Source organism: Sus scrofa, chromosome 1 (assembly GCF_054392235.1).
Source record: "Sus scrofa isolate SSC_HxYL_T2T_F1_AM1 chromosome 1, Sscrofa_HxYL_maternal_Yorkshire_Landrace_v2.0, whole genome shotgun sequence".
Classification (NCBI taxonomy): domain Eukaryota; kingdom Metazoa; phylum Chordata; class Mammalia; order Artiodactyla; family Suidae; genus Sus; species Sus scrofa.
Window position 1 is genome coordinate 50487092 of NC_139383.1, and position 15370 is coordinate 50502461.

General features: G+C 37.3%; 1 protein-coding gene and 1 long non-coding RNA gene across 7 annotated transcripts in view; one reads left to right on the plus strand and one right to left on the minus strand.

Annotated features, from left to right (window-relative positions):
- The window catches only part of COL9A1 (collagen type IX alpha 1 chain), a 119457-nt gene that overhangs the window by 74232 nt on the left and 29855 nt on the right, over positions 1-15370 (minus strand). For both annotated transcript variants that reach the window (XM_084958774.1, XM_003121273.5), the window contains exon 5: positions 11135-11531. In XM_084958774.1, the coding sequence (XP_084814900.1) occupies positions 11135-11476 (342 nt within the window). In that variant the 5' untranslated portion in view covers positions 11477-11531. The remainder of the gene's footprint in view (positions 1-11134; positions 11532-15370) is intronic.
- Positions 1-15370, plus strand: part of LOC146406067 (uncharacterized) — a 55999-nt gene that overhangs the window by 6063 nt on the left and 34566 nt on the right. For all 5 annotated transcript variants that reach the window (XR_014805087.1, XR_014805090.1, XR_014805088.1 and 2 more), the window contains exon 2: positions 11116-11217. This is a non-coding gene — a long non-coding RNA (uncharacterized LOC146406067). The remainder of the gene's footprint in view (positions 1-11115; positions 11218-15370) is intronic.

Sequence of the window (15370 nt, forward strand, 5' to 3'; positions counted from 1 at the left end):
TAAGGTATAATTCCATCCCCCAAGCTAGAGTAGAATCCAGCTGACAAAACAAAGAATTTTGGCCCCAACTCTCTACTGTTTTAATAGGACTAGTGATTTCTACTTAGTTTGCTAAGCTATTGAGAAATATCAATCCCTTCATAGGAACTAAATATAAATAAATAGCAGACAACTATCTTTTTCTCCTGAGACTGAATTCTAATGACAAACTATGGAACTTGACTCAATATTAAAATATAGCACAAGGCTTGATATTTTGCAAGCTGAATCATGATTAATTTTTTCATAAAATGCCTAAAATCTAGATTTTCAAATATAGATTCTGAAACAGGAGAGATATATATTGCATTAAGCCTTTTATCTAGTCAGCAGCAACAAAGATTTAAAGACATATTTGAATTCACAGATCTCTTGCTTCTTTTCAGTTTATGATGAATTGGTGGTTTCTACCATCATAAGAGAACCTCTCTAAGTAAAGCTTCTTGGTTGTTGAGCAGCAGGCTCTGAACTTCCACAAAATCAGAAATTTCCCTAATTCTATGTAGACTAGATCTTGCAATTCCAGACAGTGCTAGGAATGTGGTTAAATATGAACGGGCTTCCCTCCCCTGAATGGCATCAAAAGATGAAGCAGAATGGTGAAAAGGGAAAGCAGTGGACTTGGAGTTAGCTGACCTGGAAAGCAGTCATTTACTCATTTTTTTTAACTCAACATATCTTTACATAACACATTCATGTGCCTCAAGAGAGATACTATGGAAGACACAAAAATGTTTAAGATGTAGGGTAGTTTTTAATCTGAAAAAAATGCTTTTGACAAAAAAACAGGACAGCTGTTGAGATGATAAATGTATATTTCTGGTTGAGTCATCAGCAAGAGAATCACATAATGTGGAATACATAAGTGGAGACCTGAAGAGCATTTAAGGTTTTCATAAGCAGAGATGGGATGGATAAAGGATAGCATTCTGAAGAGAGGAGGTGACAAAAGCAAGGCACAAAGGTTCTCTGTGGCAAAGAGTAGACATCAGATTTTTCCCATAGAAATTTGGGGGGGGGTGTTGGTTGTGGGTTTTTTTGTTTGTTTGTTTGTTTTTGGTCTTTTTGTCCTTTTACAGCCACACCTGTGGCATGTGGAGGATCCCAGGCTACAGGTCGAATTGGAGCTGTAGCTGCTGGCCTATGCCAAAGCCATAGCAATGCCAGATCCGAGCCACATCTGCAACCTACACCACAGCTCACAACAACGCCGGATCCTTAACCCACTGAGCGAGGCCAGGGATCAAACCCACAACCTCATGGTTCCTAGTCAGATTCATTTCTGCTGTGCCACGATGGGACCTCCTAAGCTAGGGAATTTGAATATTATTGAGTAGGTATTACTGGATTGTCATCAGAGTTTTTTGCTATCAGAGTAGTGGTGAGGGAAGGTGGTCTTAATTTAGAAGGGCAAATCAAGGAGATCTGTGTAGTAATAAATACTGGTCCTTTGAGTCAGAAGAAGGTACTGTAATAGGACATCAATAAGTGTTACCAAAAAAAAAAAAAAAAAAAAAAGTATTACTCTGAGCTATGATGAGCCATCCTGCGCTATCTGCCAACTGAAAAATAATCCTCCCCTCATGCCATAAGCCCCTTCAGCTACCATCCTGTTTAGTGCGCCCCTTCATACAAAACTCGAAAGAGTTATTATTGCCTCCAATTCCTCTCTGTTCTCTCTTAAAACCTTGCCAACTGGGCTCTAACTCTCAGTGGGCCTTTTCTCAAGATCAGCCCCACTGGTTTCTAAATCCAATGGTTAATGCTCAGTCCTCATCTTGTTTGCCCCATCTACAGCATTGAGAGAGTTGACAATTCCAGCCTGCTGGAAATTCTGTTTCCCCTCAATTTTCAGAGTACAAAAATCTCCTGGCTGTCACCTGCACCATAGGCTGTTCTTATCGATCTCTTTAGCAGAATCATCCTCACCTCAGTAAGCTCTAATGTTTGTTGTTTCAGGGCTCAGTTCTAGGGCTTCTTTATTATACTCAGCTCTTGTTTATTTCATCTTGGTTCATGGCTTTGAATGCATGTATGTTGACAGCTCCTGGAATTCTACTCCCAGCTGGACTTGTATCTTGAACTCCAGAACTTATCTACTTAACTACTTACTCAGCATCTTCACTGAGGTATCAAACTCCTAATCAAACCTGCATCTTCCAAACCAACACCTGATATTCTCACGACACCTGCTCTTCCCACAGTCTTTCATGTCTCAATAAATGGAAACTCTATATTTCCAATTACTCACACCAAAAATATTGATGCATCCATGATACTTTTTTCTCTCTTACACTTAAAATTTCATTTGCTTTACCTTCAAAATATACTAGGATATGACCACTTTGTACCACCTCCACCACTACCACCTTGTTCAAGACTGTGCCTGCAGAATTATTGCAGTAGCCTCTTAAGAGCGCCTCTTAATAAACAAAATTGACAAACCTCTAACCAGGCTCACCAAGAAGAAAAGAGAGAGGACACAGTTAAAGTAAGAAATGGAAGTGGAAAAATTACAATTGAAACAATAGAAATGAAAAGAGAGAATACCATGATATGCCTACAAATTAGACAACCTAGAAGAAATGTACAAGTTTGTAGAAACATACAGCCTGACAAGACCAAGTTAAGAAGAAACATAATTTTAACAGATGGACCACTAAAAGTAAAACTGAATCTTTAAAAAAAAAAAAAAAAACTCCCTGCAAACAAAAGTCAAGGACCAGACAGCTTCGCTTGGAATTCTATAAACATACAAAGAAGAACTTAAACTCATTCTTCTCAAAAAATTGAAGAGAAGGAAATACTCCTAAGTTCATTATATGAGACCACCGTCATCCTGATATCAAAATCAGACAAAGACACTACAAAAAAGAAAACTGACCTATTATAGGTCAATATCTTTGATGAATACAGATACAAAAAATCCTCAACAAAATATTAACAAACCAAATCCAACAATACATAAAAACAATAATACACCATGATCAATTTAGATTCATTCCAGGGTCACTAGAATGGTTCAGCATATATAAATCAAACAGTATGATATACTTTGACGTCAACAAAACAAAGGATAACAATCATATGATCAGTTCAATAAGTGAAGAAAAAACATTTGACAAAATTCAGCATCTATTTATGGTAAAAACTCCCACCAAAATGGATCTAGAGAGGATAGATCTAAACATAATAAACACCATTTATGACAAACCCACATTCAACATAATTCTAAAGGTGAAAAGATGAAAGCCTTCCTGCTAAATTCAGGAGCAAAACAAAGATGCCCACTCTCACCACTTGTATCCAACATAGTATTGGAAGTCCTAGCCACGGAAATCAAGCAAGAAAAGAAATAAAGCATATCCAATTTGGAAGGGAAAAGATAAAACTCTCACTGTTTGCAAAGGACATGATACCCTATATAAAGAGCTCTGAAGTCTCTACATAAAAACTGTTATAACTAAAAAATGAATTCAGCAAGGTTGCAGGATACAAGATTAATATAAAGAAATCTGCTGTATACTTTTACACTAACAATGAAACGTCAGAAAAAGTTTTAAAAATTATATTTAAAATTGCATTAAAAAGAATCAAATGCCTAAGAATAAACTTAACCAAGGAAGTAAAAGAGCTATACTCTAATAACCATAAAACATTGATGAAGGAAATTGAAGATGCTACATAGAAATAGACATTCCATACTCTTGGATTGCAATAATTAATATTGTTAAAATGGCCATACTACCCACAACAATCTACAGATTTAATGCAATCTCTATCAAAATTACCCATGATATTTTTCACAGAACTGAAACAAACAAATGTAAAATTTATACGGAAACACAAGATTAAGAATTGCCATATCAATTTTGAGAAAAAAGAACAAAGTTGGAGATATAACCCTTCCAGACTTAAGACTACACTACAAAGCTACAATAATCAAAACAGTGTGGTAATGACAGGAAAACAGACACATAGATCAATGGAACAGAATAGGGAGCCCAGAAATAAACCCACACACCTTTCAATTAATTTTTGACAAAGAGACAAGACTACATAATGGAGAAAATACAGTGTCTTCAACAAATGGTGGGGGAAAGCTGATGTGAACTATTGAAATTAGAACACTCCTTCACACCATATACAAAAATAAACTTAAGATGGATTAAAGACATAAATATCAGACTTGAATCCAGAACTCCTAGAACACAGGCAAAACATTCTTTGACATAAATCATAGCAATATTCTCTTAGATCAATCTTCCAAGGTAAAAGAAATGAAAGCAAAAATAAACAAATGGGACCTAATCAAACTTAAAAACTTTTGCATGGCAAAGGAAATCATCAACAAAATGAAAAGACAATCTACAGAATGGGATAGAATATTGGCAAAGAATGCACCTGACATGGGATTGATCTCCAAAATATACAAACAACTCATACAACTCAACAAAAACAACAAAACAAACGTATATGCATATGATGATAGCTTTCCATCTCACTCAAAGCCAGAGTGATGACAAAGTTTGCCACCCTCACTATCAGAGTACCTCTCCAGCCCCATGATGATCTTTTCTCCATCTCATCTCAGCCACGCTGGCCCTCATGCTCTTCTCAAACACAGAAGACAACACTAAGATCAGTCCCTTTTAACTTGTTCTCTCTTCTTGGAATCCTCCTCCCCCAGATTTTATACATACTATTTCCCCCAACTTCTCCAGGTTTCTACCAAATGGTATTTTTTTTTCTCAAGGAGGCCTTCTCTCCAGACACTCTAATTTCCATCTTCTTTTTTCTCCATAGTGTTTATGACCTATAAATTTATTAGTTTATTTATTTGTGTCTGACTCTTCTCCCTAAAAGGAATATAAGCTCCATTATGGCTTTAATTTCTGTCTATAACTTGGCAGATGTTGAATTAACAGTTCTTGAATGTTAATGAATGAATAAATAGAAATGGATAAGAAATATAATGAAGACAGAATTGATAGCATTTGCCTTCTGGTTTGATCATAGCTTAGAGTAAGCCTCCTTCCCCTTTCTGGGTTTCAATTTATTCATGTATAAACTGAGAGTTTTGAACCACATAAACTTAAGTTTCCTATAGCTTTGAAAGCCTGTAATTCTATTGACACCATGTTGTAACCAAAGAAACTAATCATATTGAGATTAACATGAAGAGAAAGAAAAATGCTATGGAATTAATCTCATGCCTTCTAGCTACCCAGTTGATACAACAAAGATTTCTTGATGATCTTTATGATCTTAGCCTGTACACATTTTAAGATAAATAGAAATACTAATAGCACTGTGCATGGGCACAGCTCAGGCCAATAAAATTTTTAGTATTTTCAATTTTCCATTAAAAGCAAGTTAGGCCATATTTAGCAATTTTCCCCAGTCATGGCAGTATTAGCAACTCTTTCTGTGTATTCTTTCTTGTTTCGTTGCCACCTAGTGGAAAATCCAGCTGAAGTTACAGTGTAGCAGGCTATGTTTTATCTCCAAAAAATTAACAGTCTGCATGCAAAAATACTCTGATCAAATCAGAGCAAAGTGTTATGAAAAGTATTTTCTATGGATATATACAAACAACACTACCATTTCTTTTGTATTTATTTAATATTTTCTTTTTTCTTTTTTTTTTTTTTTTTGTCTTTTTGCTATATCTTTGGGCCGCTCCCGCGGCATATGGAGGTTCCCAGGCTAGGGGTCGAATCGGAGCTATAGCCGCTGGCCTACGCCAGAGCCACAGCAACGTGGGATCCAAGCCGCGTCTGCAACCTACACCACAGCTCACAGCAACGCTGGATCGTTAACCCACTGAGCAAGGGCAGGGACCGAACCCGCAACCTCATGGTTCCTAGTCGGATTCGTTAACCACTGCGCCACGACGGGAACTCCTGTATTTATTTAATATTTTCAAGTGAAAGAGTACTAGTAAAAACTACTCATCAAAAACATAATAAACAAACTTGATAGTTCAGGTATTTTGCCCTGTAGTTAGACATTTCTTAAATCACTGACAACATAACCATTCTTACACTATTTCTCAAATATCAGAGATAATATTAATCAGAACCTCATAATTTATTTTACCACAGTATCATTCCTGAAGCTTTCTTTGTTTTTACATTGGGATCACATAATGTAATCATACATTAGTATGATTTAATGCTATGAGGTAGAGAAAAGGACAAACAGCTTCTCTATCACCAGTTTTATGGGCTCTTTCTATTTGCTCTCACATTTTCTCTGAATTTAACAAAAATAACATACAGTAATACATTTGAAATATATTTTTAAAAGCATTGTATCTATCTGATTAATCACATCCTACATTGGTTTATTCAGAATATGTACAAGTTAAAAAATAGAGGGCTTGAATCAAGTAATTGTAAGGCACATATACTTTCCTCCTCCCTCAAACAAGCCCAGACCCTTAGAGTGTATCCCTGAAAAGGTAGAAAGGCTAACTTTGTTTTCTAATAGAGCTGTACCAAATAACTCTCCTGGGCAATCGTGCTGACAACTAACAATAAAGAACCTGCCATAAAATAACATGTTTTTATGGTATGCTGCCAGGAAACTGAGCTTTGCAGTGAAATAAATGGCACCATCCTAAAATACAGGCACAAAGGTGAATAGGAAATATGGAATTTATTGCTATGAAATCAAACTAACAACGTATTATAGCAGTACTTTGGGAAAAAATATAAACGCTCTTAGCCCACTAAATAACCATGAGTGATGCGAAAGTGTCTGAGTTGTAGAGCATGTGAGCAGCTGTACTGCAAGCCTTATGAAAACCTCTTGAAATAGGTTTCCTTTTCCAATTTAGAAAAGGGAAAAAGACAAAAGATGGTTGACTTCAAGAGAAATCACAAACAAGCATAATACAACTAGTCTCAGTCTCAGTGCTTCATCAGATGTTGTTTTCTATTGCATTTTTATGCTTCAGTTCCTAGGGCAACATTTTGACATCTGTTAATATCTTTAGAACGGAAGTTTTCTTTACTAAAGAAAAGCAAGTATTGATCCTGAAAAAAGTATTCAATTAATGTCGAGTGTCAACAATTAGAACGAATGTAATTTCAGGAAAAATACAGTTATTTGTTACTTTCATGCTGTTGGCACATTTCTTTTTTCTTTTTCTTTCCTTTTTTTTTTTTTTTTTTTTTTTGACTTTTAGGATCACACCCATAGCATATGGAGATTCCCAGGCTAGGGGTCAAATCAGAGCTGTGGCCGCTAGCCTACACCACAGCTCACAGCAACACCAGATTCTTAACCCACTGAATGAGGCCAGGGATCTAACCTGCGTCCTTGTGGATGCTAATCAGATTCGTTTCCGCTGCGCCACAAGGGGAACTTCTTGGCACATTTCATTTTAATTTAGAATTTCTCACTAGTAATATTAAATGTTGACTGTCTCCAAATCAAGAGAAAAGTCCCCTATCAGGGTATATCTTCTACCACTCAGAATACATGGAAACTGATGTTCATCACCCTGTAAGTCTCCCAAGGGACCAGCAGTCACCTTAGTAATTATCAGCAACTTCATATTTCAGCCAAAGAGAAGATCATAGGCCATAAAATAAAATAAAAATAAGGGCATAGGGAAAATTTATGAGCACTTGGGTTTGTCTGGGGATTTGTATGAGTATTGGACAATTCTTGGTCTAGAAAAGGGAGGAGCTGTGTGGGGAAAGTGGTAAGGCTTGAAAAGGGAACAATTCATAAAAATGGTAATTCCCACATGAGAGTCCCTTTTCTTAGAACACTGGATTTGCCTTCTCCTGGGTGACTGTACTCACCACTAGGATCCCTCTCAGACACCACCTCTCTTAGGAAACATCCTTAGACTTCACTCACATGCTTCCCCGCCCTGCCTCTTCCCTGGGCTTCCATCCGCTACTGTGGTCCTTCCCACATTATATCACTGTTTACTCATCTTTTTTTTTTTCCCCTTTTTTGGCCACTCCAAGGTATATGGCATTCCCAGGCCAAGGATCAGATCCACACCACAGTTGCAACCTAAGCCACAGCTGCAGCAACGCCAGATCCTTAACCCACTGTCCCAGGCCAGGGATTGAACATTGCGTCCCAGCACTCTCACAATGCCACAATCCCTTTGCTCCACAGCAGGAACCATTGTTTCCTCATCTAACCACTCACAGTCTGCCAAACTGGGAGGACAAGACCTGTGACCTGTTTAACTCCATACACCCAGTATTTGGGCACAAAATGAATGTTCGCTAAATGAATAAACAAGTAAGTGGAACTAATGTCTGAGGATATGTTTTATACTGCATGATCTTCCTTAAAAAAAAAAAAGTATTTGTCCTGCAAAGTAAATACTGAAAAATCTATGCAGATCACAAATACCTTCCAAAATGAAAGTGATGATGCATGAATTCCCATTGTGGTGCCCTGGAAATGAATCTGACTAGTATCCATGAGGATGTGGGTTCGATCCCTGGCCTTAGTCAGTGGGTTGGGGATCTGGCATTGCCATGAGCTGTGGTGTAGGTTGAATTGGTGGCTCAGATCTGGTGTTGCTACGGCTATGATGTAGGCCAGTAGCTGCCACTCGATTCAACCCCTAGCCTGGGAACTTACATATGCCACAAGCGAGGCCCTAAAAAGCCAAAGAAAACAAAACAAAAATGAAAGCGATGAGATGCTTTATAAGGAAAGATAGGCATTACAAATGTGAATATAATACAAACACATATTTTTGTTTGTCTCAGAAAAGTTAATTGGCATAGATAAAATAAGGTAGTTTAGAGATTTTTTGACTAAAAATCAGTTTATTACCAAGAAACCTCTGTGAGGTCACTTCTAAAACTGAAAAATGGAGTTCATCCTGTCTGTGCTAGCTATCTCATGAAATTGTTGAAAGGATAAAATAAGTTAAGGGGAATAAAAGCATTTTTTAGAACTTCACACTGGTATATTAAGGGCATTAAGATGCTAAAAAAGTATACATGGGATCTACTTACATAGAATTTTCTACCTCTTTGTCCTACAGAGTATAAAGTTGAGGAATACGTTTTGGTGACAAGTTTGAGTTTGACATTGTCACTGTCTGTCCTTGGATGTAAGTTGGAATTTTTTGGTCTAAAACCTTGATCTGTTTCAGTTTTTGTCACCACCACAACCCCCACCACATCATCAAATATGGGACTTGAATGAGACCTTAGGCTCAAGCCTCTTTTGTGTTTCCTGGTGGTGGAGTCAGAATTCAGTATGAAGGAAAAAATTATTCATACCTGTTTCACATACTTTCAACATTGACCATGTGCTGCTTTTGAAAACCTCCTTGGTGGACCAAGAGTGAAATGTAATACAGCTGCCGGTTCTTTGTTGCATTCCCCACACATGCCAGAATAAAAGAGATGATTTTAACGGGACTTAGTTGTTCCCAGCTGTGATGTGAGACCACTCTCAGCAGAAAACCTAGTCAGCTATAACATTATTGGCTAGATGATAATATAATGAAGAAATACTGAGACTTTTCTGCTCTGGCTATTGGACAATTTAATGGCATCCTAGCATGCAGAATTCAAAGTTGTAATGACTTGAAATGTTTTTCACGAACTATGACTTAATAAATCAATTATACAAGTACTTGATCTTCATCACACTGAGGAGGTACTCTAAGGTCTCCTTCCCCTCCCTGGTGGTCCAAAAGTGACATAGATATGGCAGAAGTTGTGCTGTCTTAAAACCGCTCCAATGCCATTGCCAAGAGCTTGCTGCACAGAATTTCAAGATGGCACAACAGTGGTCCCACTGATTTTCTAACCCAGACGCTTGAGGTGCGATAACTCATTAGTTGGAGAAATATTTTCTCAAGTGACTACAAGCCAGAACAGTAATGCAGCTGTTACAAATTGCTTCCTGTCCATCACAGAATATAGAAATTTCACACTACTCTTCACACTAATCACAATTCTTCCCTTGAAAATAAGTTATTTGAACAATTCCATTACTGAGATGCTCGATAACCTTTTTTTCTTTGGAGAAGTGCACAGGAACCATTCAAAATCATTGTATCACCCCTGCTACACTCCAGGATGTGGGTTTTGTGAGTGGAATTTAACTGCTCTGTACAAGAGAGGGAAGGAGCATCAGTAGTTTATTCACTGAGTTCTCAAGACTTTCCTTTTTTTTTTCAAAAGATCACTTACCCTGTAAGACATATTTTTTAACTCCTGTCACAATGTTATAAAATACCCTTTTAAAAGATTTCTCAGTGAAAGTTTAACAATTCAGTATGATAGATCTATATGGCACTAGTTGCCACAATTATTGTGTCATTAGATAATTCTTTACCTTTATATTAGTGGGTCTCTTCAGCAAAATTATGAACAGAGCTCTAAAATCCTTTACTTTCATAGTATGTCATAAAAGATCTTCTAAATAAATAAATACTGTGCTGTGTACCTAATTTTCATTCCTGTTGATTAGATAGCATACAGCTTCCTAATCTCACCTCCCACTACTGCAGTTAGTATCCTGCACCTCCCCCTCACACATTCTCACTCACATTTTCACATACATGTTTCATCCAAACCAGTCAGGCTCCAGATCTTTGAATGTGGTCTATTTATTCTTCACTTTGTCCTTTCATGCTTTACCTCTCAAATAGAATACACTGTCTTCTCTTCTTCTATCAACTCAAATCCTTCCATTTCAAGGTTCACTGCTTCTGAGAAGCATGGAATTCTTGACTAAATGAGTCCACCACTCAACCTTACTCTGAATATACTCATTGGTTATGTACCACCCCAGGAAGAGCTTCTTTCACTTTGCCTCAAAGATTCTGGGCACTCCAGGTGAGCATGGAGCATCTTCCAAGTAGACTTAAATCTCCTCAGGACCAAGAGCCTCTACTTAACTTGCTCTGATTCCCTGTCCCATCTGGCACATTCTATGTTCAAAAGAGGCACTGAAGGCTTTTTGAAAAGATGAATAACTGTTTACTGTTTAAGACATTCAGGTGATTTTCAAAGATGTCTGAGGTATGAATTTTTACCAACCTGGGTTTGTTTTAATCTCCCTTAGGGTGTGGTTGTATACTTACCGGAACAGAAACTTGAGGATTGTCCACAAGTTTTCCGAGCACAGCAAAGCCATCAACATCAATTTGGCCTCTTGGCTTTATAGGTAAGGACTCAATCCTGTTGCAGTCAACAAAAAGAGTTGCGCTGTTCCTTTCCACACCAATCATGATCTTATGCCACTGGGAATCAAACAAGGAGGGCAAATTCGAAAAGGCCGCAGTTTGGAGACTCCCGTCCAGCCCTTTGTATGAAAATGCAACTGATTTTGTTTGGCCATTTATCTTCACGCCAACTTGCTCCTTCCCTGAGGAATCCTGAATCTGCCAAATGCTCCAGTTCTTTTCAAGTGTGCTTCCAGTCATCCGAAAAGTGGTTAGAAAGGAGTATTCTTCAGGCAGCCCACTGGGATACAATTGCCTGAGTAAAATTTTAAAACAGTAAATATAAATCTTATTTGCTGTACCCAGGTGTATTACCATATTTCCTAATTATGCTATTTTAGATTCTAGACTTACAGAAAGGCTACAGTGTGAAAAACCATGTACTGTTTTTCCTTTCATGACTGTTCATAAAGACCTTCATAGAAGTTCAATCGCTTATGTACATGAATGCTCCATCTTAAAATACACATTGAAAAAACCTCCCTCATAGCTAAGGAGGGTTCCCAAATACCACATAATCCCAACAATATTACTATTTATGCTACCTAAAGAGCTACTGTTCAGCAATTCCACCTCAAAAAATACATTCTGCCAAAAAACACATTCTTGCAAAGTTCTGGGCTACAATTCTTTCACCAATGAGAGACACGATCATTTTGGAATCCAAATCAGCTCTACTAGTTTGTGAGACCCTTTGATTAAAGCAGGTTCTTGAAATTTTATTTTAATGTAATATGATTACTTGGTATTACCACAATTGCTTGGATTTTCCCCTCCCCAAGCACATCCTAGACTCACAGGAGCATCTTGAGAATCAATCATTGCGCAGACATGAGACACCACTTCACTCTGAGCATGTTTGTTTTTTCCGGGGAGTTCAAAGTCTAATGTTAAAATAGCTGTTGATTGCTTGTCACCCAAGGTGTGACAGGGAAAGTTGACCAGTTATTACTTCTCTACTCCAACCCAGTTGTTCCTTAAACTGCCAGTTAAATCTGTATTGTGGCCACTTCCTTTACTGCTTTAAATAGCAGCATAAGACCCTCAGTGTCCCTTGGGCATCTCCTGTCTCTGTGGAGACAGCCATCTGGAGCTGCACCAGCTACCTAGGTCTTCTGTTGAAACTGAAGACTGAACTTTAAAAAATCAAGATATAGTAAATGTAAACACCACCTTTACATCTTTACCTTCAAGGGCTTAAAGCTTGCATCCTTTTATCTTCCTCCTTTAAGCATAGAAAAATTCCTAAGCAAAGGAGAAATCCTAGCAAAACTAGATGGCAATTAATTTTCTTTGCTAAAGAATAAAGTTTGATGTTTCTTAGACCAGTTCCAGACCAGGATCCAAAGTCCCCAAATTACCTTCCCTTAGGTCAGACTCCTATTTTATAGTCCTCTTCTTGTGTAATGAAGAAAAGGCAAGAAGAAATATCTAAGTAGATACTAGTTTAATTTGTTACAAACTAATATGAATAACATAAAAAGTTCCCATTTTGGCTCAGTGGGTTAAGAACCCAACATAGTCTCCGTGAGGATGCAGATTTGACCCCTGGCCTCACTCAGTGAGTTAAGGATCCAATGTTGCCACAAGCTGTGGCGTAGGTCACAGTCATGGCTTGGATCTGGTGGCATAGGCCTTTGCCGTGGCTGTAGCATAGGCCGGCAGCTGCAGTTCCAATTAGACCCCTAGCCTGGAAACTTCCATATGCCGTAGGTGTGGCCAGAAAAAAAAAAAAAACTTATTATATTGGTATATGTGTTTTGGCTAGTTGCATTTTAAAAATATTCCTGGGGTCAAGAATTTCTAAACCAACAAATTCCTTGGTCCCAAGAATGTTTAACTCCAAGTGAAAAAAGCTTACTATGATTTTCAATTCTTGCTTTGACTTTAAAGTGTAAAATTTTATCACCCTTTATAACAGCTTAAGCAAACATATAACTTCCTTTACTGCAAATATTTTTGAAATTTTTTAATAGCATGGGTCAATATATCAACAAATTTCATTTGCTTTGTTAGTTAAATAAAAACAACAAAAATGTGAAAATTTTTGGGTACTCTTTCACTATCCTAGTACTTCTTTTAGACATTATTTTCTTTCTCTCTCCTGCTCGCTCTCTCTTTTTCTTTTTAGGACCAAACCTGCAGCATATGGAAGTTCCTAGGCTAGGGGTCTATTTGGAGCTGCAGCTGCCAGCCTACACTTCAGCCACAGCAATGCCAGATCAGAACTGCATTTGCAACCTACTATGCACCTTGCCACAATGCTAGATTCTTAACCTACTGAGTAAGGCCGGGGATTGAACCTGCATCCTCACAGCACTATGTAATTTCTGAGCCACAACAGGAACTCCAAGCCATTATTTTCTAATATGACTTTGGTTTTTATTTATAATACTGAGTGAAGTCCTCTTTCAGTTCATTTTTTTAAATGATTACTGATGGTGTTTGTTGTTCTTACTGCAAAGCTTTCAATTCATTAAATATACTTTATGACTGTCAAGTGTGCAAGAGGTTTTAATATATACATTTAAAAAGATTCAGTTTTGAGGTAAAGAAGAAATATCATATATAAGAACTATTTAGTATTCTATTTTCCCAGAATGAGGATGTGTAACATATATTTCGATATTTGTTTTTAATATAAATTCAGTTTGTTTTATTTCTTTTGGCTTTAGATTTTTCAAAATATACCTATTCCAGAAGACCCTCTAGAGAAGAAACTAAGGTTCACTAGTGACAGTATAAGATATTGCCTCCTGTGTAATTATAAAAATCTTATGGAAGTTTATACATCTCATTTAACCAACCTCAATTATTTTGGAGCTGGGAGATAAGGTTTTGTTTTGTTTTGTTTTGTCTTTTTGCCATTTCTTGGGCCGCTCCTGCGGCATATGGAGTTTCCCAGGCTAGGGGTCTAATCGGAGCTGTAACCACCAGCCTACACCAGAGCCACAGCAACGTGGGATCCAAGCCGCATCTGTAATCTACACCACAGCTCACGGCAACACCGGATCCTTTAACCCACTGAGCAAGCCCAGGGACCAAACCCGCAACCTCATGGTTCCTAGTCGGATTTGTTAACCACTGTGCCACGACGGGAACTCCGCTGGGAGATAAGTTTTAAAAGTTATATTCAATGGTGAAATTTGGCAAGGATCCATTTAAATTACAAATATGTTCTTTTGAGTATTCTTTTTAATTAATGACCTGAATTTAGCAAGACAATCAAGGAATTTTGGGGGGTTAATTCAAGATAGATAATATTGAGGTGAGGTTTTCCAAGAAGGAAGATAAATCCTAATGTTTTATCTTATCTTCTTTAAAGCGTTAATTTTCTAGGCTTTTAAAACACTTATCTGAGTCCCCTGTATATTTGTTTAAAGATGTTCTGAGCAAGTTGAAGAATTTCATCTGCCCCTAGAAGAAACAAGTATGCTTTGTTTTGATTCTGGAAGTCACAGTAACTTCCTCATGTGACTCTTTTGCAAAGACATTATGAGGTTAACTGAAAGATCTCTCCCAGTTGTGCTTCCTCCAGTCTTTCCTGCTAAATGAGTAAAGAGATTATGTTGAAGGTAGTATATGACGAAATGTCTTAATTTACCTCTGACCTGGTCACGTAGGGCCAAAAATATTTTTCAAATGAGGGGTGGTTGGGGTTGCTAGAAGAATAATTCCTTTAGAGATATATTGTTAAGTAAAGAGTATCCATGTTCCTCTCTTTCTCAATGTATATGAATATAATATGTGTGTGGTGTGCAAATATAATCAAGATTATCACATTATTATCCTTTAAACTAGGTCAATGCAGTAAGAGTTAAAAGGAGAAACATGGTGAGAAGAGAAAATTCCTTTTAGTGTTCAGACTAATTTTATATATATATATATATATATATGTGTGTGTGTGTGTGTGTGTGTGTGTATGTATGTATTTGTATATGCCTAAGATCATTTAAAAATTGTAACAAGTCTAATTTATATGACAGTCCCATTGACTTTTTTGGACACCTGAGATTCTATTATTGCCAATATGTTTTGCACATCGATAAGTAAACTTGACATCATCCATAATTTAAAAGAAGCTGAATCTATAAA